This window comes from Dasypus novemcinctus, chromosome 6 (assembly GCF_030445035.2).
Source record: "Dasypus novemcinctus isolate mDasNov1 chromosome 6, mDasNov1.1.hap2, whole genome shotgun sequence".
Classification (NCBI taxonomy): domain Eukaryota; kingdom Metazoa; phylum Chordata; class Mammalia; order Cingulata; family Dasypodidae; genus Dasypus; species Dasypus novemcinctus.
Window position 1 is genome coordinate 128,534,769 of NC_080678.1, and position 25,357 is coordinate 128,560,125.

Here is a 25,357-nt window from a genome sequence, read left to right on the forward strand (position 1 = left end):
AGATACCCTTCAAGAGTCAATAGATTTGAGTTTTTGTAATTTCACAATTCTTCCAATTTCAAGTGTTAGTTCTATATGAAAAACCAATAAGTAAAGTGTCTTGAATTTAATTGTAATTTAGTTTGTAATAATATAAAAGACAGGATAAAAAGCACAATGGCAGAAAAATCACAGCAGTCAAAAACAGTCCTTTTTGGATGTCAGAAACATTTTGATATTGCAAAACAATTCAGCATTATGAAATAATCTCACTCGTAATATAAAGGATATTCATAGTTTATTTTAAAGTATAAAATAATATCCTAAACTCTGAAGATGCTGAAGTCCAATCTCAGAGGCCCAGTTTATGAATAAATAAATGGTAAGAACAGTCGGATCCATGACAAGTAAAACAAATCCATAAAAAAACTTCAAAACCTTAACATTGCAAGTTGAGAGCCTACCAAACTAAAAAGGAAAATAATAAGACAAAAATTTATATTGCAGTAATAAAGGCAAGTACTGAGCCAGCTTTCAGGGGAATGGGAAGGAAAGAAAAAAGGATATCATTAGGTAATCAAGTAAGGCTTAGATTTTGCAAAACTGTATTTTAGAACACAAGAAATTGTTGTCACTAATGTGCTTGAGGAAAAAAGATTATGATCCCCATGTTTTATATCCAATCATTTGTATACAAAGGTAAATTCTCAGACTCTGAAAGTCATGAAAAATATGCCACCAGTTAACTTTTGTAAGATTGCCTAATAATGGATTCTAAATACTTGAGTGAGAAACTGAAAAGTAACTCAAGAATAGGGAAGTAAAGATTAAAAGGAATTAGTGGTAGAATGGAAACTGTCTAAAGACAGACTAAATGGTATAAACTTCCCAACAACTAATGGCAGATCATTGATTATTTTATCTGAGGTAATTATACATCATTTGAATTTTGGAACTTGAATATGTAATTTGTAATTTTTTGAAAATTAAAATAATTTTATTAATAAAAATTTTAATTGCTATTAATTTATAAAAATGTTTAGATTAAATCGGCTTGTAGAAAGAAATAAGAAATATGTGAAGGAAATCAGAAGTACTGAATTTTTTTCCCTAAAAGTGGATATCCAAAGTTATTTATTTTTGGTATATTTTGATAAATAGTGTTTGTGAAATGCTCTGACATAGTGTATTAGTGTAATGGAATAATATATCTTGCAAACAATGAAAGTAAGAAGGGATTTATAAAGGAGAAAATAACAAGAAAACCTTAAAAAACAGAAAAACTGAGGTTGCAGAAGTTAGACCAAATGAAACAATATAATAGTAAATGTTAATGGTCTTACTCAGGGACTCAGTTTCATGGAGGATTTAAAGTAAAATTCCTGAATGTTCAAAACATTTAGCTAAAGTAAAATGATGCTGTAAGACTGAACATAAAAGGTTGAGGAAGGGAGAGTAAAATTATTCTCAACAAATAACGGGTTGTAATACTAAAATTAGCAAAGTAAATTTTAAGACTGAAAGAATTATGTACAGAGGACACTCTATCTTTTACTAGTAATGAAAGATAAAGATTTTTACTGAAAAGTTTTAATGAGGTATTCTTTTAATGTTAGTATGTGCACTTAAAAAGTAAGAACAGTTATCATCATAACTAAAACAATATTATCATCTTTAACAAAATACTGCTAATTCCTTAATATCATCTAATGCCCAGTCCATACTCATGTTTCCCTAGTTGTTCCCACAGCATCCTGTATATTTGGCTTGTCCAAACTTGAATCCAATCTAGGGCCTTTGTATTATGTATTCCTTTGGTTATATATTCCTTAAGTATCTTTTAATCTAGAAATTTATTTTTTCCTGTTGTACTGATGGTCAAAGGGCCAGTTGTCCTGATAGTGACTCGCATTGAAAGTAATTTTTAAAAAAAATATATTTTAGAAATAACTAAGAGAATCATAAAGAAAATAGAATAAAAGCAGTAATCTTTTGCGTATGTGCTGTGAAGTTCTTTGTCTTTGATGTATTAGATCTAGAAATCATACTTACTGTGAAGAGCTGCCACCCGTGTTGCTGTGCGTGGTTTTCCTGCAGGTCGCCTTGGAGGCTGTACAGCGTTCAGCCAGAAACTCCACGCATTCCTTTTACAAGAGGGACTGAGGAGTCATTCAGAAAGACTATAGTATAATGTTTAGTTTTAGAACTCTAGAAAGCCTCTTGTTCAAATCAAGAAAATTAATAAAGTTTTAAAGCCATTAAAAGTAGAGATAGGTAACGGCATTTTTTCATGTTAAACTTCCCTTTCTACTTAATTTAAAAATTGTTTTTCTTTCCTTACATCCTAAGTTACTTTTCTTAAAACTACAGAATGTCATCAGAAGATGCCTAGAGGGGGACTCAGAGAAGTTTCCTTGTCTCCAGTATTAGCTACATGACATTGGCAGTGTCCATCTTCTCTTTAGTGTTGCATTTATCTAAAACATGAAGGTTATTCTAGGTGATTTCAAAGTCCCCTTCTAATTCTTGCCTTCTATGCATTTTGCCTTTTTTTTTTAAACTTTAACTTGTTTGTATGCAAACTTTCAGAAAAATACAGTGAAAATATAAAGTATTGACTTCATATTTTCTATGAAATGTGCAGTATTTTCATTTGGAGACATGGAAAACAGAACTCAGGTTACCCAGGTGAAGGGGGCTAGCTGTGTAATATATATGTTAAAGCTATGGCCAGCTTTGAAGCTGGTCAGTCCTGGGTTCATTTCTGGTTTTGAAACTTTAATGGCTATGTTTTCTTAGGAAGTCACTTTATCTCTCCTAAGCTTGTCTGTAAATGAAGATAAAAATAATACTGCCCGTAGAAGGCCGTGATAATTACATGAACAATGTATGTAAACTACCTGTGCTATACCTTGTCCCTGGGTACATGGTAAACAGTAATTCTTATTTAACTATTTGCCTCACATCTTCCAGCTAGTAAATCAATGCATTTTAAAATGATATTTTAAGTTCCAGGTAAGAATCCCTAACTAAAAGTGACTTAAAAAATGTGAATATTTGGCAACTCAAAAAACAAGATGTGCATAGATCCCATCCAGTTCATGGTTAATGGTTCAACTTGGTTCTACGTTGGCTTTTTTGGGACCCCCTTATTTCTCTTCCTGGTTACAGGATGCCTGCTGTACCTCTGTGTTGCCATCCCACACAATTTTGTCTGGAGGCAGAGGCGCTTGCTTTTAAAATAAATGAATACTTTCTCAGAAACACTCTGAGATACCTCTGGTATCAAAGGCTACTTTTCCCTTCTTCAGCTTAGATTGTCTCAGGCTCATTAAGATCTGTGTCTGGGAGAGCGCACTAGCGCGCGCGCGAGAGAGAGCGAGTGAGCAAGCGAGCAGAAAAGAGGTGGAGAGGGGGGGGAATAAGAAAGAGAGGAGGAGAGGAGAGAAGGCAGGAAGAAGGCAAGGGACGATACAACCATGCTGTGCTGTATGAGAAGAACCAAACAGGTTGAAAAAAATGATGAGGACCAAAAGATTGAACAAGATGGCATCAAACCAGAAGATAAAGCTCATAAGGCTGCCACCAAAATTCAGGCTAGCTTCCGTGGACACATAACAAGGAAAAAGCTTAAAGGAGAGAAGAAGGGGGATGCCCAAGCTGCTGAGGCTGAAGCAAATGAGAAGAAGGACGAAGCCCCTGTTGCTGATGGAGTAGAGAAGAAGGAGGGAGAAGGCTCCGCTGCCACCGAAGCGGCCCCAGCCACTGGCCCCAAGCCTGAGGAGACCGGCAAAGCAGGAGAAACTCCTTCCGAGGAGAAGAAGGGAGAGAGCGCCGCTGATGCTGCCACAGAGCAGGCAGCCCCACAGGCTACTGCACCCTCGGAGGAAAAGGCTGGCTCTGCTGAGACAGAAAGTGCCACTAAAGCTTCCACTGATAACTCCCTGTCCTCCAAGGCCGCAGACGCCCCAGCCAAGGAGGAGCCTAAACAAGCCGATGTGCCTGCTGCTGTCACTGCTGCTGCTGCTGCCACTACCCCTGCTGCAGAGGACGCTGCTGTCAAGGCAACGGCCCAGCCTCCAACGGAGACTGCTGAGAGCAGCCAAGCTGAAGAGAAGATAGAAGCTGTAGATGAAACCAAACCTAAGGAAAGTGCCCGACAGGATGAGGGTAAAGGAGAAGAGCGTGAGGCGGACCAAGAACATGCCTGAACTTTAAGAAATGGCTCTCCACGTCCCCCATCTCCCCTCTCCTGACCCCTGTCTCTCCTCACCCTTTATCCAACTCCACTCTGAAGTTTCCTTTCCTGTCCTGCTCACGTCTGTGAGTCTGTCCTCTCTTCCCACTAGCCCTTTTTCTCTCTGTGTGGCAAACATTTAAAGAAAAAAAAAAAAAGCAGGAAAGATCCCAAGTCAAACAGTGTGGCTTAAACCTTTTTTGTTTCTTGGTGTTGTTATGGCAAGTTTTTGGTAATGATGATCCAGTCATTTGGGACATTCTTACAGTGTATCCAAGTTCTTTGACCTGGTGCGTGTGGCCCTGTGGGAGTCCACTTTCCTCTCTCTCTCTCTCTGTTCCAAGTGTGTGTGCAATGTTCCGTTCATCTGAGGAGTCCAAAATATCAAGTGAATTCAAAACCATTTTTCTTTTTCTCCTTTACAATGTGATGGAATGAGCAAAAAGGAAAAAAATTTAAAAACCCAGTTTGTTTTAAAAATAAATAAATAAAGCAAATGTGCCAATTAGCGTAAAAAAAAAAAAGATCTGTGTCTGGGTGAAGAGACAGGATAAACTTCCCTGAACACAGGAGCACATGGAAGGTGGACATCTGAAATGAAATTTATCAGCCAGCAGTAAGGAAAGTAGATGGTGAGGCCTTGACTTGGTAGTCATTTTGTATCTGTTGAGGTGTCACTAAAGCGAGGCTTGACAAATTATGGAAGCTCAAATGTTTACCAGATCTTATTTGTCGCATTTTATCACGTAGACCACAAAAAGGAAATTATCTTGAAATTTCACTTGTCAGAAAAGAATGAATAATGTGCTTGCATTGAGATACAATGTTTTATATTCTTTTCTCTCCTTAATGTGTTTCCTATGTGTGTTAGATGTTATATGCCCATACACTGAATTCTAAGGACTCTCACTAAATTGACTTGCTTATATCTTGAATTTCATTTCAGTGACTTCCATTTGTTAGAATTGGAAATATTATCCATACAGATATTTTTGTTTTCAGTGATAAGATTTTGTTCTGTGTAAGGAAATTGAAATGATCCAATTATAATTATGAAAAATTTTGGATATTGGTAAATATTTTAAAAATAGAAACATATAATTTCAACTTATGAAGTAAGAAAGAATTTGCTATATAAGCAAGTATATTTATCCTCCAGTGAGGATGGTTATATTACCGCTTCATACTAAAGGGAAATTATCAGTCTGTGTGTTCTTTTTTTATTTAATGATTATTTGACAGACCAAAATTTATAAAATAGATACATTATTTTGTGTTTTATAAATTAGTGTGCTTTGAGTAGAATCAAGAATGAAGAATTCATTCGTGAACTGAGATGGTCAGATGGATCTTGTCAAAGGGTGGAGACCCTTCAAAATACTGGAATCCAGTAAAAAACAGCATCTCATTAAAGAGGCTTCCTAGCACAGCCTTGTTTGTGGTTTGGTGTCATCATTTCAAGTGCAGTTAAGAAATTGTGGGGCAGTTGCCTTTGCTTTAGTGACTGTAAGAGTTGATGGGAAATCCTGTACATTTTAAAGTTGTATTCTTGACATTTTTTTGTCCTCCCTTATCATCTTATTTGTGTGTGTATATGTGTGTAAACAGAATTTAAACCAATTTGTGTGTTTCTTTAGGCAACTCGGTGTAATTGCCACCAAAAATCTAAAGAGGAAAAATGCACATATGCCGATAAATATACCCAAACACCTTGGAGAAGAATTCCTGTAAGTAACATGCCCTTAACCTTTTCCTCTGTCATTTACTATTTTGATGTTTCGTTCTACCCTTTTTACTATAAGCTCTAACAATTTTGAATGTGATATGCCTTGGCTGTCGATTGTTTCTAGGTAAGTTTTTCTTGTCCCTTAGATGTTTATGTGCTTTCTAAAACTTGTCTTGTGTGTCTCATATAAGTGAATGTGCACTTAATAGCTTCTCCATTTTTTGCAAGCTATAGCTCATTTTATTTGAGTGTCTAGTCTTCTCTCACTGCATGTATTTATGGAAGTAGGATTTCTACATGCCCTAAAATAAACAGAAGTCCAATACGCATTATTCTCTTTTAATCAGCATATGGCACTTGGAAAATATACAATATAGTGTATTCCTTTTCTTGTAGAAACTTTTCAGATTTGTTCTATTATGATAATTAACTCAAATAACCATTGAGGTTTTTAAAAACTTAAATGAATTTAGACAGTAAATGTTATGTTTTAGGTCTAGTTAGGGAATGGTTTCTTCTAAACAGTAGAAAGTAGCCATTCTATCTGTACTCATTTGTCATTTTAAAAAAGTATTATATCTCAAAACATACTTAGAAGTAAGAACATGCTGACCATGATTTAATCTGAGTTCTTCAGAAGTCTGTTCAGGATGTGCCGGAGCCAAAGAATCATCACTGTGGCCTTTGGTCAACATTATCCTATTGTGCAGTGGTGGGTGGTAGGCTTTTCTTGTTAAAGGAATGCCTGGTAAGCCAGCCTTGACTCTCCTTTTGTCTTGTATTTAGTGGAAGAATGCTGGTAACACAAATGAGTAGAGAAATAAAATGGCTAATATAGTAAGTGATCCTATGTTTAGAACTTAACTGATCCTATGTTTAGAACTTAAAAATAGGCCTATAAATTGATATAATATTTTTGTTTCTTTTCATCCAACAAATGATTTTTTTGTGTGCTCTACATGTATAAGGTACTATCTAAGAATTAATTTATTCAATAAAAGTTTGGTGAGCATCTCCTGTCCCAGATATTAGGCTCTTGAAGTAGAAGTGGGGAATTGAGAAAAGACGGACACAGATGAAGGCTTCCTCCATTAATTAGTGCATATCAAAGGGATTGATGATGCATTGATATAAAGTTCAAAGGATTGGGAGAATCTTGGAGGAATTGGTGAGCTTGTTGAAGAAGGCGAAGGGAGTGTTTGAATCATAGAAAGCAAAAGCACAGAAAGTGCTTGCTTGGTAGTCAGTTGCAATGGAACTGAAAGACAGTAATAGAGATGATGTAAAGTTTCTTTAATGTCAAAGGATATGGAAACATATCTGAAGGCAGTTACAAAATAAAAAGAGCATGTTCCATGCTTTTAGATGGAACTGTGTGCTTCTTTGGTTTCTCCAAGTTCCCCACAGGGATATATGTGCCTGATGATGATTTTGTTAAATTGACTGATGATTCCATTAAGTGTGAGAAGTTATGTTTGTCATTCTCATGGGAGACTTATACCTTCTCTGGGTCACTCAACCTCACTATTCTGGAAACTGGCTATTATTCTACCTGCTCACCAGATAAAGGTAACTGTTACAAAACAATCCCAGTACATTCCTAAATATATCCCTGAGTTAGTTTTGCTATGATCTTAAGTGAGGTGAAGGTCAATTTTCCAGGGCTAGCATCCCCTAGCAAACCCAGACTTCAGCTTCCCTATCTTTTGCTCTAGGAATAAAAATCACCTGGCCTGATGCCTTTGTTTTGTAAATGAGAGATTAAATGGCGTATTTTTCCCTTTATTTTTAAAGGAGCTTTAGATTACACAAATGTTACATTGAAAATTTAGGGAATTCCCATATACCCCACCCACTCTTCCCCTTATACTTTCGCCCATTAACAACATCCTTCATTAGCGTAGTGCATTTGTTAAAGTTGACGAACACATATTGAAGCATTACTGCTAATCATGATCTATAGTTTACATTGTTTTCCACTTTGCACCACATAATTGTGTAGGTTTAGACAAAATGTGTAATGGCTTGTATCCATCATTGCAGTATCATTCAGAATGATTCCAGTGTCTCAAAAATGCCCCATGTGGTATCTATTCTTCCCTCCTCCTCCCCTCAGAACCTCTGGTGACCACAGCCTTTATACCAATGTTAGAAGTTCTTCCATTACTAGAATAGTAAGAAGTCTACTTTAGTCCAAAGTTGCTCTCCCCCCTTGTGTTTGTTAATTCTCCAGTCTTGAGGATTTTGGTATGGTGATACCCACTCTGCTTCTGATTGAGAGGGGGCTTAGATCCCCTGGGACAAATGAGTGGAACTGTCTTCCTTGCAGTTGTGGATACTCTGCTTCTTGGGATGGGCGTTGTCCATTACCATCCTTTTGTTAGTTGTCCTGGGCGAGTCTGAGTCTGATGAACTGGAAAGTAGGTGTTGGCTTCAATTCTGCTGAGATTAGGACCCAGCACGTGGCATATTAAAGTTTCTCTAACTACCGAGTGGCTGAGTAGTAGGATAACTTAGGAATCCTGACTACCAGGCCAAAATTCCTCCCCTAAAAGCACACTGAGGATGCTTGAAGGATTTATAGAGGCTTTGCAGATTGAAATGGAAGAAGGCAAAGAGGTGGGGGAGGTATGTTTTGAGTTATTATAGAAAGTACATGATTTTCTGTGGATAGGATAATGTATGTTTAGAGGAACAGCAGAAGTTAAAGTAGAATACAAATTTTTATCCAGGAATTTCTGAAAAAGTAGTTTTACTAAGTTATCTATTTAGTTAAATACTACTGTGTTTAGTCTCTGATTTTTTGGTTCTTTGGACATGAGGATTATTTGAAAGAATTTACTTTATTCTGGAAGCCATTTTCTATAATTACGAAGATTTTCTTTTCTCTTTTAAAAAGTTGTGCTTTACTCTCAATGTTCTCACTAAGCAGAGACCTGACATGTTTAAACAAGATGCTGATGATGGGGTGGGCGATGGGCACTGGGGTTCTACTTTGGCACTATCTAGCGTATTAGGCAGTGATTTTGGAAATCCTAACATCTTGTATTAAAAATCCCCAAGTTTAGTGTAAATAAACAATTTTGTTCTGCTTTGGGCCAGTGGAAAGTTATAATCTAATTCCTACTTCTTCACCTTCCTTGTAATATCTTAGAAAATTTAAATATCCTTCCTAATACTCTCTATTATTATTTTTTCTTTTTTTATTATTGCTATTACTAAATTGAAGATTGTAGACTCTATCTCTGAGGGTTGTGAGGCATAAGTGAGCATTTCCTCTGCACAGTTCCTGGAAGTGAAGGAAGAAATCTGATTGTAGTGAAGAAGGATAGAGAGGGAGAGGGATACTGTACATAAGGCCTGTTAGCAGCTGTTTAGGAGGTGGAAAAAAAGAACAGCAAAAAAATACAGTAGCCACATCTCAGGCAAACCTTAGGAGGAGGAGTGATAGGCCACCAGTAGGAACTGAACAGTGGGAATTTGAATACTGAGCCCAGCGAAAGTCTTCTTCATGGATTTATCTGAGGGAGTGTGGGTATCAGCTCATGGCTGCCTGTGAGATCTTTGAAGTAGAGAACCAAACGGAAATAAGAGGAAGAAACAGGCAGGAGAAGTAGACAGTCACCTAGCAATTCCTTTTACGTCCTGTCTGGGAGTGTAAACGTGGAAGGTACAGTTCCCACCCTTAGTAACACTTTGCTGCGCAGAGGCCTGGCCTTGGCCTCTCTGCGCAGGTCTGGGGCACCTTTTTTCTTTTCTTTTTTTTTTTTTACCAGGAGGTCCTGGAGATCTAATCTGGGTCCTCCACATGGTAAATGGGAGCTCAGTTGCTTTAACCACAGTTGCTTCCATCTACATGATGTTTTTTTTAAACTGCTTAGGTGGTGGTTGTGATGATGGAGGTAGTTTTGGAGATAGTTGTTATTATTTTGTGTGTATGCTTAACCAAGATTATGTGATGCATTATATGCAATCAGTGAGGAATGAATTCCTTTGTAAGATTCTTGAAATACATTACCATATCTTTTTTTCTGAAAGAGTTGTGCAGATTTGTACAGCCACCAGCTAAGTTAGGAGCAGAATATGGCTTGGTGGCCTTGATGCTAGATTGAATGGTTCAAAGGTTTGATGTCATCAGGTGGTAAGAGCCTACAAGAGAAATGCCTGCTACTCTGGCAGGGACAGGTGACTCCTTGGCCAGAAAGGGCTCCCCTCTTAAACCCCACACCCCCACTTCAGGTATGGGAGACACTGTCAACTGTTCTGTTATGACAATTCCTTTTTGTGATGTTTTGCTACCTAAGAAATCCTGTCTTCCCTCCTCCTAGTCTAGGAACCATTCTCTTGTGCTATTTTCTATATATTTCCAACCTCAGCTTTTATGTATTGATTATATATTTTGATCTTACAATTTGGGAGGCATCTTTTTACCTGTAGGAACATTTGGCTTTCATGGTATAGATGCTTTTGATGCTGGAATTATACTGATAAAAGGTCAAAATTGCTTTTGGTTTAGTTTGGGTGTTATTTGTGAAACTGAGCCCTAGCAGGGCAGTAGTAGTTACTCAGCTGCTGAGTGCTATTTGTTTAGGTATGATAAAGGTTTCTATTTCTATAGGAAGCTGCCCAAGATGTGTTGCAGGCATGTTACAGGATGCTTTTCCATGTGGCTTGGATTTGAGACGAGCATTTCCAATGTTGAGAACTAGTATAAAGCACATTTAACCTTTTGGGATAAAGACGATAGGATGGAGGCTCTCTTCTGCTCGAGAAGGGACTAGCTTTATCCTCTGAGAAGGCTTATCCTCTGAGAAGGCTTACAGTGTGTGCCAGAGACCCTTTTGAGGGCAAGTAAAACCATTCATGAAGTCTTCATAAGTGCTCTCAGGAGAGGGAAAAATATGCAAACTAATCTGCAAGATGCAGGAATAAGTTTTATGTCCTCAATTCTAAGATAGTCATTTCCCATCCTTTACTTCAGATGACAGCTCCATTTATTCCCCTCAGGGATCAGGAACTCTCTTATCTCTGCTTTAAAAAAAAGTAACTGAGGAAAGCACCTCAGATGTTTTGGAGGACTTGGCTTACAGTTCCTTATCTCACCCCCTGCAATTAGAGGTCACAGAAAGGCTTTTTATGAAGACTTGGTTGTGGTAGGCTTCATGTTTAGAGAACTGAAGAGCTTCCTCTAAAACCCTGAATGCAGACACTCCTGTGTTTTGTTTTCTTGTTTCTCTGTGTTTTGTTATTTTGTCCCACCAATTTAAAGAGCAATTTAAATAATATATGCATCTATTCTCTATGTCGAATGTCCTGTCTTCCTACAAATGTTCTTTTCCTTGGATATGGTAGATTCATATGCATACCTAGTACTTACTGGCTTTAGACTCAGGTTCTTTAAAGTGAGTATCTCATACTTAATGTTTACACTAGAAGTCATTATAGAAAATATGAAGTAGATTCTAGTAAGCAAAGTCCTTATCCTGGTCAGATTTTAGGTATTCTTCATGGCATCAGCCAAGAACAAATTATGCACTCTTCCATGCTCTACATGAGAAATACAATTTGAGCCACATATATCATTTAAAATTTTCTAGTTTCTAAATTAAAAGTTAAAAGAAACAGGTGAAATTAATATTAATGAAATATTTAAAATATTATCTAAATATTAAATATGTAAATATTATGTGAAATATTATCATTTGAACATGTAATCAATATAAGGAAGATAGGGAGATATTTTACTTCTTTTTTAACTAAGTTTTTGACATCTGGTGTGTATTTTATATTTACGGCACATTTTATATATACTCTCATGATTCAGAGGACTCATGTAGCTGCTAGCAACCAGGTTGGACAGAGCAGCTCTGGACAGAGGTCATTTGATTAAGCTTTGGCTCTGGATTGAGTAATGGGAATTGAAAAAAGAACAGTAAATTCTTTCCATTTTAAAAACAAATTTTAAACCTTTTATTTGAAATGCTTTCAAACTTACACAACAGTTGCAAAAATAATGCAAATCCCATAAAGAGAACTCCAGCATACTCCATCCCTTAGATATCCACATCTACCAATTATAACATTTGCCATATATCCTTTATCATTCAATCTGTCTATTAATCTATCTACCTATCTATCTGCCTATCTTTCTATTTACCAGTCCTTTTTCTGAAGACGAGTGTCAGTTGTATACATGATGCTCCTTGGACACACACCTAAGTGCACATTTCCTAAGAATAAGGATATTTACTTATATATTCACTTCAGTGAAGTTATCAAGTTCAAGAAGCTGAACATTGTTATAAAGCTTGCAGTCTCTATTTCAGTGTTTTCTTATGTCCCAATAATATATTATGAGCCTCCATCTCCCTCTCCCTCTCCCTCTCCCTCTCCCTCTCCCTCTCCCTCTCCCTCTCCCTCTCCTCTAATTGTGGGAACATATATGTAACAACATAAACTTTCTCATCTCAACCACTCCATTCAGTGGAATTAATCACATTAATTACCCTTAATACCTTCTATTACTAAAACGTTCCCATCCCCTCAAAGAGAAACCTACACCCATTTGCAGTAACTTCCCAGACCTCCTGCCCCTGGCAACCTATAGTCTAATTTCTGTCTCTGTGTGTTTGCATATTCTCCAGTATTTTCATTATATTTCCTATGGGGTTGAAATTTAACATCCCCAATCTTTAACAATCTTGTTTACTTTGATACCAAAGTAATGTTATGTATGTCAGTTGTACATACAAACTTTGTTCCTGTACCCCACCATCCCCATTTTTATGTAATTTTTGTCACAAGTTACATGTGTATACATTGTAAGGACAAAACCATCGGTTTACCATTATGTTTTTTAATTTTTAAAAAAAGTCTTAATTTTTTTTATTTTTAAAGAAGCTTTAGATTACGTAAATGTTACAGAGAAAGCATAGGGAATTTTCATATTCCCCACTCCTCACCCCCCACTTTCCTATATTAACAACATCCTTCATTATTGTGGTGCATTTGTTATAATTGATGAACACATTTAAAGCATTGCTACTAACTGTGGACTATAGTTTACATTGTAGTTTACACTCTGCCTTGCACAATTTTGTAGGTTTTGACAAAATATAAAATGGCCTGTATCCATCTTTGCAGTGCCATGCAGGACAATTCCAATGTCCCCAAAATATCCCCATATTACACCTATTCTTCCCTCTCCCATCCCTCAGAACCTCTGGTGACCACTGCCTTTATATCAGTGATAAAAGTTCCTCCATTGCTAGAATAATAATAAATATATAGAAGAGTAATATTAAGTCTACTTTAGTCCATTGTTCATTCCCCAATTTTGAGAATTTTGGAATGGTGATGCCCACTCTGCTTCTAATTAAAATGGGACTTAGATCCTATGGGGCAGATGGATGGAACTATCTTGCTTGCTGTTGCAGACACTCTCTGTTCCTTGGGATGGTCATTGTCCATCATCATCTCCTTCATAGTTGTCCTGGGTGAGTCCAGTGAACTGGAGAGTAGGTGTTGCAACTCTGCTGAGATTCAGGACTCAACTGGCACATGGATGAACCAAAGATTAAGTCTCTGGGAATATATTTATAAAGTATAGTGCTAATTTTAGGTTCATATAAAGGGGCAGAAGAACCATGTGTACAGAAACTATAAATGAATCTAAAATGTGGCCTCTTTCTAAGCCAAACTCCGCATATAAACACACTCTCTCCTCCCCCCAACTCCCAGAATAGGACATAACTCTTGGGGTTGAGCCTCCCTGGTACTACCGAGCACCAACTAGCAAGCAATGCATCTGGAAAAAGAACTTGACCAAAAAGGGGAAATGGTAAATTCAAATGAGTTTTTATGGCTAAGGGATTTCAAAATGAATCAGGAGGCCATTCCAGAAGTTATGCTTATGCATGTCTCAGCAGGATCTCATTGACTGCCATGGTAAACATTGCTTCAAACAGTGGGGCTCCTGAGGGCTCTGGAGACATCCAGACACTATAAGCAGGGCAGATGGCTCAGGAATTTGGCAATCTGCCAGTGGACCTTACTTTGGAATTTATGCTCCCTGGTGTACCATTATATTTTGATTGTTTGTTTTTTTAATTTATTGAAATATATCACTCATACATAAACATACATAAACAATGTATAATAGTTGTGAAATTACAAAACAAAAATATGTAACATCAAACAAACATATATAACATCTCACCCTACCACCAATAACTTGCATTGTTTTTAAACCTTTTCAACTAACGATTAAAGAGCATTGTCAAAATATTACTACTGAACGAAGTATTTTTCCCCTAACCAATCTGATGATTATTACCTTTATATCATTTATATATGAACATACATAAACAATTAAGTGTATAGTAAAAGTTGTGACCTTCAAAGCAAACATGCATAACATCAAACAGGGGTCCCATCCATCAACCCTCTACCAACACCTTGCATTGTCATGAGACGTTTGTTACAAACATGAAAGAACACTGTCAAAATCTTACTACTAATCATAGTTCTTATCTTACATTTGGTGTGTTTTTCCCCCAACCACCCTATTATTATTTTTTAAATATATTTTTTATGACAAGTTGTAAACTTATATAAAACAATCATGCACATGTGCAGACTTCCCAAACAACACCCCTCCATCAACACACCACAATGTGGTGTGTCATTTGCTACAGATAAAATAATATCATCTGATTGTTACCATGTCCATAGTGTACATTTGGCTCACATTTTCCATACTACCTCAGTATCAACACAGTACATCTTTGGCATAGATGCAAGAATATTATATTATTACTACTAACCACAGTCCATAGGTGACTCCAGCTTTCCCATGCTTCTCCACATTCCCAACACCCTGCAGTAGTGATATACATTTGTTCTAACTAACAAAGACACTCTTGCATCTGTACCATCAACCACAATTCTCACCCACCTCTTGGTTTACTGTGCTATCCAGTTCCTAGATTATTCTCAAGCATTCTGTCAATTGGCATTTACATAACTAGACTACCATTTTCAGTCACATCCCCATTTATAAACTAGCTGTTACTCACTGTGTGTTACCATCCACTCTACATTTCCATAATTTTACAGTAAAGCTAATTAAAACTTCTACATATATTAAACATCAGTAGTCCACTCAGTCCTTCTCTTATCTCCTTTAAGAATCAACCACCTACCACCAACTCTTGAAGAAATATTCCAATAATTTCTCCCAGAAGTTTTATGGTTCTTTTATTTTTAGTTTGTTGTTATTCATTTTGAGTTAGTTTTTGGATAAGATGTGTGATAGGGGTCCTCTTCCCTTCTTTCAGCTGTGGATGTCTTTCAGCACCATTTGTTGACTGGATTGTTCTGCCCGAGCTGTGTGAGATTGACAGGCTAGTCAAAAATCACTTGACCATATCTGTGAGGGTCTGTTTCTGAGCCATAAATTTGGTTCCATTGGTCTATCATGTCTGTCTTTAGGCCAGTACCATGTTGTTTTTACCACTATAGGTAGGTATTATGATTTAAAGTCTGGAGATGAGGGTTTACTTTTCCTTTTTATGATGTTTCTGGCTATTCAGGAACATCTGGTTATTACCCGTCCAAATAAATTTGATGATTGTGTTTTCAATTTTTTCTTTAAGGCTGGTGGAATTTTTATCAAGATTGCATTAAATCTGTGTATCAGTTTGAGTAGAATTGACATCTTAATGATATTTAGTCTTCCAATCCATGAGCATGGAATGTTCTTCCAGTTATTTAGGGCTTTTTTGACTTGTTTAACATTGAGTTGCAGTTTTCTGAATACAAGTGCTTTACATCATTGGTTAAGTTTATTCCTGACTCAGTTTTATCTGTCATATTTTATTTTCACCACTCTTTTGACACTTTTAGTTACTTTTATTGATATAATCTTCATTTCTAGACTCTCTTCCAGACCTCTCTCTCCTGTCTTTTCTTTTCAGGCTCTAGCATACCCTTTAATATTTCCTGAAAATTGGGTCTCTTGCTTAGAAATTCTCTCAGTTTCTGTTTATCTGTGAATATTCTAATTTCGCCCTCATTTTTGAAAGACAGTCTTGCTGGATTTTGAAAGACAGATTCTTGGCTGGAAGTTTTTCTCTTGTGGTATCTTAAATATATCAGACCACTTTCTTCTTGCCTCCATGGTTTCTGGTGAGACATCAGCACTTAATCTTATTGGATATCCCTTATATGTTATGTATTGCTTTTCTCTTGCTGCTCTCAGAATTCTCTGTTTGTCTTTGGCCTTTGACAGTATGATGAATATGTGTCTCGGAGTTGGTCTGTTTGGATTTTTTCGGATGGGAGTACGTTGTGCTTCTTGGACATGGATATCTATGTCCTTCAAAAGGGTTGGGAAATTTTCTACCATTATTTCTTTAAATCTTCCTTCTGCCCCTTTTCCCTTCTCTTCTGGGACACTTATGACATGTATGTTTGCATGCCTTTTGCTGTCATTTAGTTCCCTGAGACCTTGCTCATTTTTTTCCATTCTTTTCTTCATCTCTTCTTTTGTATGTTCATTTTCAGAGGCCATTTCTTCATGCTCACCAATCCTTTCTTCTGCCTCCTCAAATCAGCTATTATATGATTCCAGTGTTTTTTAAATTTCATTGATTGCACCTATCATTCCCATAAGTTCTGTTATTTTTCTTTGTGCTCATCCAGTGTCTTCTTAATATTCTTACTCTCTTTAGCCATCTCATTGAATTTATTAAGGAGATTTGTTTGAACTTCTATAATTAGTTGTCTTAACTCTTTTATGTCATCTGGAAGGTTATCTTGTTCCTTTAACTGGGCCATGGCTTCCTGTTTCTTGCTGTGGATTGTAATTTTTTGTTGGTGTCTTTGCATCTTGCTTACTAGAGTATTTTTTCTGGGTGCAGTTTTTCTCTCTAGTTTAGGGCTTCCTATCATTTCTCTCTTGCTGGTTATGAAGTAGGAGCCAAGCATGTCATTGGTGCTGTAAGCTGTGGAGGTTCAAGCTGCCCTCATTGCACCAGGGAACAATGGAGCTTCTTCCAACTTTCTCCTTTGCCTGGGGTAGGGACAGAGTCGCAGCCATGTGGAATAATCCATGTGCAGGCCTAGACTGTAGTTGCCCAGAGAGACTGATGAAGCTTCACATCCCTTTCTCCCCTACCTGGGACAGGGATGGGCAGCAATCTATGCAGTGTGCATCCTAAGATGACCACAGTTGCCCTGGTAGTCTTCTGATTTTCAGTCTATGCCAGCCAGAGTTCCCTGCTGTTGCCTGTCTAGGCTGGTGCAGGGCTCCTCAGCCTCCTCCCTGCCAGAGGCGGGGCTGAAGCCTAGGCGGGCTGCAGGCTGATCTGCATGAAAGAAACTGTCAACCCGGCTTCCCCTCAGGCTGGGGGCAGAGTCAGAATGGTGGCTACTGGCCTCTTTCTGGCTTGGGCTGGTTCACACTCCCCTGTTCCCACGGTTATCTCTTAGCCAAGTCTCCCAATCAGTAGCTGAAATCTGCAGTCAACCTTCTCCTCCTCTCCTGTTTCTGGGAAGTGGAGCTTCCAATTCCTGTCATCTCCTGGGGTGGCTTATGCCACCAGAGTAGGATAATCACTGGCCTCCGTGGCTTGGCTGGTAATTTCCCAGAGAGGCTGGCTCAGGTCCCTGCAGCTTCCTCCCTGCTGGAGGTGGCGCTGGGGCCTAGGCTAGACCTGCAATATGATCTGAATGGGAAGAAGCTGGTCCCCACCAGCACTGGGATTTTCAGTCCACCCCGCTTCCCCTCATGCCAGGCACGGAGTTAAGATGGTGGCTCCCGGCCTCTTTCTGACCTGGACAGACTCAAATCTTAGCTGTTCTCAGGATCATACTGTAGCCCACTGAATTTCCTCATCATAGCTGAAATTGGTGCCCAACCGTCTCTTCCTCCCCCATTTTGGGGAAGTGGAACTTTCAATTCCAGCCGCGGAACAGCTCCCACTTTGTTTTATGTATTTGCCTTTCAGATCCTATTGGAAGTAAAAAGTGGACTTAAACTCAAAATACAATAATACTGGCATTTATTTTTTCTCCTGTTGTTACCCTCACCAGAGATCTTCATTTGTTCATACAGCTTCAATCTGTTGTCTATTGTCCTTTCCTTTCAATATGCAGAACTCTTTAGTGTCTCTTGTAGGGTGGGTCTGCTAGTGATGAACTCCCTCAGCTTTTGTTTATCTAGGAATGTCTTAATCTCTCCTTTATTTTTGAAAGAGTTTTGCTGGATATGGAATTATTGGATTATAATGTTTTGCTTTCAGCACTTTAAATTTGTCATCCCACTGTCTTTTTGCCTCCATGGTGTTCAATAAGAAATTGACACCAAATCTTATTGAGACTCCCTCATTTGTGATATGTTACTTTTCTCTTGTGGCTTTCAGAGTTCTCTGTCTTGGGCGTTCAACAATTTGATTATAATATTCCACAGCATGGGTCGATTTGGGTTTATTCTATTTGGAGCTCATTGAGCATCTTGACTGTGTGTAATCCTGTCTTTTGTTACATTTGGGAACTTTTCAGCGGTTTCTTTGAATATACTCTCTCTCTTCTCTTTCTTGCATGTATTGGTGTGCTTGGTCATGCCCCATGGGTTCCTCAGGTTGTGAACATTTTCTTTCTTTCTTCCTTCTACCTCCTAGACTGGATGATTTCAATGGTCTTATCTTCAGGTTCACTGATTCTTTCATCTGCAAATGCCAATCTGTTGTTGAACCCCCTGCACGTAAGTTTTCATCTCTGTTACTGTGGTCTTCAGCTTGTTTTAGTTTCTTTTCATAGTTTCTGTCTGTCTATTGATAATCTCTTTGTGTTGATGTATTGTTTTCTGATTTCCTTTAGTTCTTTGTCCATGTCTTCTTTTAGCTCTTTGGGCATATTTAGGACCATTTTCAAAAAGTCTTTGTCGGGTATATTCCAGGTCATGGTTTCTAGTGCTTCACTTATCTTCTTTGCCTGGTTCATCACATCCTGTTTCTTTTTATATTTTGTTGAGACCTGGACATTTTGATATTTTAACGTTCTATTGTTGTAATTTAGACTCTGAGGCATCTGTTCCTTAAGGTTATGTCTAGTTGTATTGTGACAGTTTCCCTGAATGCCGAGAGCTAGCAACAAACAAACAAAAAAACCCAACCAAAGAAAGGAATAAAAGAAAATACTTTTCCCAGTCTTTGTACCTTGTTGTAGTTTGACCTATACGGATGCTGACCTTCAGGGCTGATCCATACAATGAGTTTAGAGAACAGCTTGAGGCCTGTGTACAGGGGCCATCCTGATCCTTTCTGCACATGTGTCTGTCTTGAGCATGTGCACGTGGCCCTGGTAATTCCCCTGTTTACTCTTTCCTAGGCAGTGGTTTCCTCATGGGACCAGGCACTACGCTGTATGTCCTTCAGACTGGGTAAGACATCCATGCTCCCAGGATGTGCACATAAGGGTGCTCTGCTCCCTCTGAGCCGGGGCATTGCTTTGCACTGGGGGCTCTGGCCAGCTCCAGGCTGAGCTGATGGGTGGGGTAGGCGCCAGGCAGGGTGTCAGGAGATCCTACTGTTCTTGGGTAACCATTTCTTGATTCACTGCATACCCTGTTACTACAGTCCCTTAACTGTTTTTGGAGCTTTGAGAAAGACATGTCCCAGTTGTTCTAAGCTCCCGTGGGGGCAGAGCCCTGAGGCATCTCAGTCCATTTTCTTGTTGGGGTGGGCTCCTTCAGCTTTTAAACCATATATCCTTTCATTCAGCAATTGTTTACTAGCTTTTTCTGGGTTCCAAGCCCAGTGCTAAGGGCTTTGGATACTAAATCAAATGACAAGGCAGTTTATGATCCTCAAAAGACAGATAGCGAAGGGTAGATCAGAGGTGAGAAGCCATTGAGACCCTGTTTCTGGATCAGAGGACAGTGTATATATCTTCCAAATACAGGGAAGTAGAGCTTCTGGCTCTCAAATCTATCTTCAGCTTGACATCCCTTCTGGACTATTTCAGTGTCAGGAGAGTAGTATATACCTACACTCACATCTGTCCACCTCTGTCCATCTGGGAGCTCCTTCTTTCTTAGTTTCTGCTATCTTTTTGCTTAGGACCAGGTCCCATACCCTTTCCATACACTTTCTAAATCCTAAGTCTAAAGTTTTCAGAATTGGGTTCCTCTGCTCAAGTGTTCTTTTTTCTTTTGGTAGAAAAATTTCCAGTATATGTTGAATCATGGGGATCCAACACCTGCTTTTCCTTAGTGCTGTTTGCTCAAGTATCTATCATCACTGAACTTGCCTGATTTCAAGGTTTTTAACCTATTATGCCATATTTTATAGCTAGTTCAAGTTTTTTCTTTTTTTACCATTGAAAGGTATAATCTTTAAAATTCTCTCCAAAGCAGTGTTAACATATTTTTATTACATCTAAAAAGACATCTTTCTTAGGTTGCACACTAAATCTTTCATAAGATTGTGTCTAATTTTCACAGCAGTAGAGGTTTAAATGCATACAGGAATAACCTTTTCTTCTTCTTTCCCCTGCCATCTCATTCTCAGGGAAATCACCTTTAGTGTGTAGAGATGCAAAGACCCTTGAGTGCATTTTCCCTCTCTCCCCCAGAATATATGACCATATCAAGATAATTAGCATTTCAAATAATTTTCCTCTGTATTACTGTATGTATATATGGTTTTATTCTTCCATTAACTTTTTTATCTTTTATTTTAAATATGGATTCGCATGAAATTTCAAAATTCCCACAGAGGTCCCTTGTATCCTTGACCCAGTTTCTCACTTTGCTTACATTTTACTTAACTGTAGTACAATGTCAAAACCAGAAAATTGACACTGATGTATGCGTTCATGTATGCCTATGTGTATGTGTGTTATAGTTCTTATCATTTTTATCACATGCAGGGGAACAGACCAGCTTACAAGCATAATCTTTTTCTTTTTGGGATTCATAAATAATATCAAACTGCCACTTGATATATCTCTTCATTAATTTAGGTCTTTGATTTCTTTAATCAGCATTTTGAGGTTTTAAGCACACATGCTCTGTCTGTGCTTTCTTATATTTATAATTTCATTCATATATTATATTTCATTGTTTCTGAGTTATTATGAATGGTATTTTTAATTTGTTTCCATATGTTCACTGATAATATAGAGAAATGCAATTGATTTTTGATGTTTACCATACACCCTTATTTTGTTAAACTATTAGTTCTGGGAGTTTTTCTGTTGATTTCTTGGGATTTTCTACATAGACCATCATGTTATATGCAAAAAGGAACAGTTTTATTTCTTACCTTTTTATCTGTATGCCTTTTACTTCCTTTTCTTGCATTATAACAATGGCTAAGACTTATAGTAATATTTTGAATAAGACTAGTGTGAGAGGAAATTCTTGCCATGTTCCTGATCTTAAGGGGAAAGCATTCAGTCTTTCACCATTACATATGATGTTAGCTATAGATATTTGAAAGATGTCCTTTATCAACTTGAGGCAGTTCCCCTCTATTCATAATTTTCTGAGAGTTTTTATCATGAATGCTTGTTAGATTTTGTCATCAAATGTGTCTGCTGTGTTAATTGATCTGAACATATATGGTTTTTGTTCTTTAGCTTATTGATTATAAGGATTAATTTTCAAATATTGAACCAGTCTTGCAGACCTAGAATAAACTCCACATTAATGTATAATTCTCTTTTATATGTTGCTGAGCTCTATTTGCAGGTATCTTTTTAAGGATTTCTATACCTATCTTCTTAAGGGATACTGGCCTGTATTTTTCTTTTTTCATTTTTGCTTTATCTGATTTGGTTATCAGGGTAATTCTGGCCTCATGAAATTAGTTGGAAGACTTTCCCTCCTTTTCTCCTTTCTGAAAGAGACTGTGATGAATTGGTGCTAATTCTTATTTGGAGGATTGGCGAAATGCTCCAGTAGTGCTGGAGATTTCTTTTTTTTGCAAATTTTTAACAGACACATTGAATTCCTTTTAAAGATATAGATTTGTTTGAATGATCTCCTTCATTTTGGTTGACTTTTAGGAGTTTCTATTTTCAGTGAATTAGTCTGTCTTCTAATTTGTGAATATGTGTATAGACTTGATTGTAGTATTCCCTTATTATCCTTTGAATATCTGTGGGGTCTGTGGTTACATCCCTTGTTTCATTCCTCATTTTGGTAATTTGTATCTTCTCTCTTATTTACAGTTGCTAGCAATTTAATCTTATTGATCTTTTCAAAGACCCAACTTTTTGTTTCATCTGTTTTACTGTTTTCAATTTCAAAGATTTCCGTCCTTTCCTTCTACTTGCTTTGGGTTTGTTTTGTTTTTTTTCTGTTGTTGTTGTTGTGTATGTGTGTGTGTTTTTTTTTTAATGTGGTAGCTTACTTTAACTGCATCCTACAATTTTTGATATGATGTGCTTTCTTTTGCATTCAGTTCACTGCTTGCCATGCTTTTATGGTAGGTCTGCTGGTAGTAAGTTCTCTTCTTTCCCTTCATCTGAGATTATTTTAGATTTCCCATTGGTCTTGAGATATATATTTGCAGGATACAGAATCTGGGTTTATAGTTCTTTTCTTGCAGCATTTGAAAAACGTGATGCTTCCTTCAGATTTCAGTATTTTCTGAATGAGAAATCTGGTGTCATTCATGTTGTTTTTCTCTTAGAGGTAAGAAGTAAGATGATTCTCTCTTCCTGCTTTCAGTATTTCTTTCTGTACTTAGTTTTCAGGAGTTTGATTATTGTATGTCTTGGCATATTGGGGCTCCCTCAACTTCCTGAAAACTGGGAGATAGTCAGTTGTTCTTTTTTCTAATACTTTTTTCAGCCCCATAGTCTTTCTTCCTTAACTCTGAACCTCCATTAACACAAGTGTTAGATCTTGCTTGTAGTCCCACTGGACTATGAGGCTCTATTCATTTTTTTCCCAGTCTGTTTTTTCTCTGTTGTTCAGATTGAATAATTTCTATTGTTGTATCTTCAAGTTCTTTGATTCTTTCCTCTGTCATCTCTCTTCTGTTCTTTAGCTCATTCAGGGAGTTGTGCTTTTTGATTATTGTATTTTTTAGTTCTAAAATATACTTTGGTTCTTCTATTCTTTTTTCTGAGGCTTTGTATTTATTTGCTGAGGTTTTCTATTTTTTTAAAAAATTGTTTCAAGCTTATTTGTAATTGCTTATTGAAACACTTTATAATGGCTGCTTTAAAATCTGTGTCATCTCAGTGTTGATGTCTGTTGATTGCTTTCCTCATTTGCGACTTTCCTAGTTCTTAGCATGACAGGTTTTTTTATTGTATACTGGACATTTGGCTATTGTTATGAAACTCTGGCTCTTACGTAAATCTTTCGTTTTAGCAGACCTTCTTTGCACCACACAGTTGGGGAGGGAGTTCCACCTTGTAACTACTGCGTGGGTGTGGATGTGAGACTCCCCAGCAGGCCTCCACTGATGCCACCCTGTCTGGGAGGGGTGCCTTTTGATTGTTCCCCACAGAGGGGCCATGGGGAATAAGGGCAGCGAGGGACACCTGGTTCCAGCCGGGCGAGGGGCAAGTCGAGGCTCTCACCTGGCCTTTGCTGGGGAGATGGGTGCACTGTGGTTTTTCCTGTAGCGTTTGGCTGGGTGTTGCATAACGGTGTTCTGTTTTGCTAGACTATTCTTTTCTGTTCCTTTAGAGAGTGCAGGCTTTACCTGAGGCTTTTCTTTTTTTGGCCAGCATGCATTGGCATTTCTGGGTCTGGCTCCTCTGTCATCCAGTCTGATATATACTAGGCAAAAAGAAAACCCAGGGAGCCGTCTGCTTATTCTTCCTTGGGTGTGGAGGTCCCTAGCTGATCTTCTCTCCACTTTCCAGTCTTAGGTATTTAATGTCCAGAGTCTTTAGGTGTATTTAGTGGGAAGAAAAGGGAGAAGTCTTTCTCTTCCATCTTGTCCCAGAACCAGAGATCCCTCTTTTTATTAAGTTTTAATCATAGCATGTTTCCACTCTGTGAAAGTGACTTAACAAGAGAAGTTGTGGGTGTTGCCAAGTGAAGTCAGAAAGCTGTTATTCTCAGAGTAGTATGTTTAGTAGACGAATAAGAAAAATATTCCAGTCAACATAATGAAAAGAGGAAGAAGAACTCTCTAAGACAAGTTTCTACCAAGAACTGTGGGTGTCAGGAATAGAAGTGATCATAATTCATTTAGGTGGGATCAGAAGACACTTTTAGGAAGTGGGCTTGCAGGGGGTTGGGAAGGCTGGATAGGATTTTGATAGGTGGGTAGGGAAATGAGGGGGGGCATTTTAAGCAGCAGAAATAAAATGAGTAACAGTTGCCTTTCTAGGCATACATTCAGGTGGCAAACTGTTGGATCAGTTTTAAAAACGGATACTGTTGGCAATAGCAGGCAGAGCTGTTTATGAATTTATTTCACAAGGTCATCTCGTTCCTTAAGATTCTGATTTATTGGTCTTGGGAGAGTGAAAACAGACATTATTTTTGTTTTTTAAGATGCTTAAGTGATTGAAATGTGTGGCCAGGCCTCCAACTCTGGATAAACACATTAACTTGATTTAATTCTGTTTAAATCAGTGAGCAGCTATTGAGAGTCTTCTCTGTGCTGGGACTGGTCCGCTGGAGACAGGACCCATTGAACAACTTTAAAACCATGCCCAGGGCCACATACTGTGACAGATACTTTCCCATAAATTGTTCCAAAGAGACAGTTTAATACAAGGTTGATTGTTTTCAGTGCTGTATAAAGAGCTATAAAAGTAAAGGATAGCAGTGATTCTGGAGTAGTGATTGTTTAACTGAATTAGAAAAACTTAAAGGGAGAAAAGGGTTATTAGAGATGAGCCATTCCAGCCTTTGCATCTTACAGAGGTTTAGAGAAGGTTACAGGGTGTGTGGAAGACCAGGCAAAGAGCACAGACCCTTGACCTTCAGGGCTGTTTCCATCACCCTCCAGAAGGGACTTCGTGGTGAAGAAACGCTTGACTCGCATGTTGCTTGTCTGCAAAGTCCCCTCTGTCTGTTTCTTTCCCAGGCCACTGGTAACAGCTCAGTCCTGGTGAAGGGCAGAGGGAGGGACGCGCGCCCTTTGGTTGATGATATGATATGCTCTTTGTAAGGCCTTTGCAGTCCCCAAACGGAAAATAGAGTTGTGTAGGCAGTGCACGTGGAGAGTACCGGAAGTCACCACCTGCTGTTTAATAACATTTGTAAGCTGTTTCTATAAACAGCCATGGCTGAATTAGGAAGAAAGAAGAAAGTACTGTTGTTTCAGAAAGACAGGAGCTGTATTTATTAGAATCTTAGAAAGATCTTTAAATGCTGTGAGTTTTTTTGTAACTGTTGTTTTCTTCATCAACATAGAAATTTGTTTGTTTGT

At 37.9% G+C, this 25,357-nt stretch overlaps 2 protein-coding genes across 3 annotated transcripts in view; both read left to right on the forward strand.

Annotated features, from left to right (window-relative positions):
- The window catches only part of CCSER2 (coiled-coil serine rich protein 2), a 165,198-nt gene that overhangs the window by 119,313 nt on the left and 20,528 nt on the right, over window positions 1–25,357 (forward strand). For both annotated transcript variants that reach the window (XM_004484502.5, XM_004484500.5), the window contains exon 9: window positions 5,854–5,943. In XM_004484502.5, coding sequence (XP_004484559.1) covers window positions 5,854–5,943 — 90 coding nt within the window. The remainder of the gene's footprint in view (window positions 1–5,853; window positions 5,944–25,357) is intronic.
- On the forward strand, window positions 365–4,374 carry LOC101417807 (neuromodulin). The gene has a single exon (XM_058299399.2). It carries the CDS (start codon window positions 3,459–3,461, stop codon window positions 4,188–4,190), a length of 732 nt encoding a protein of 243 aa, XP_058155382.1. The 5' UTR covers window positions 365–3,458; the 3' UTR covers window positions 4,191–4,374.

What these genes read in the sequence shown, in the direction of transcription:
- LOC101417807 (XM_058299399.2), top strand. Translation starts at nt 3,459, where the DNA reads ATGCTGTGCTGTATGAGAAGAACCAAACAGGTTGAAAAAAATGATGAG.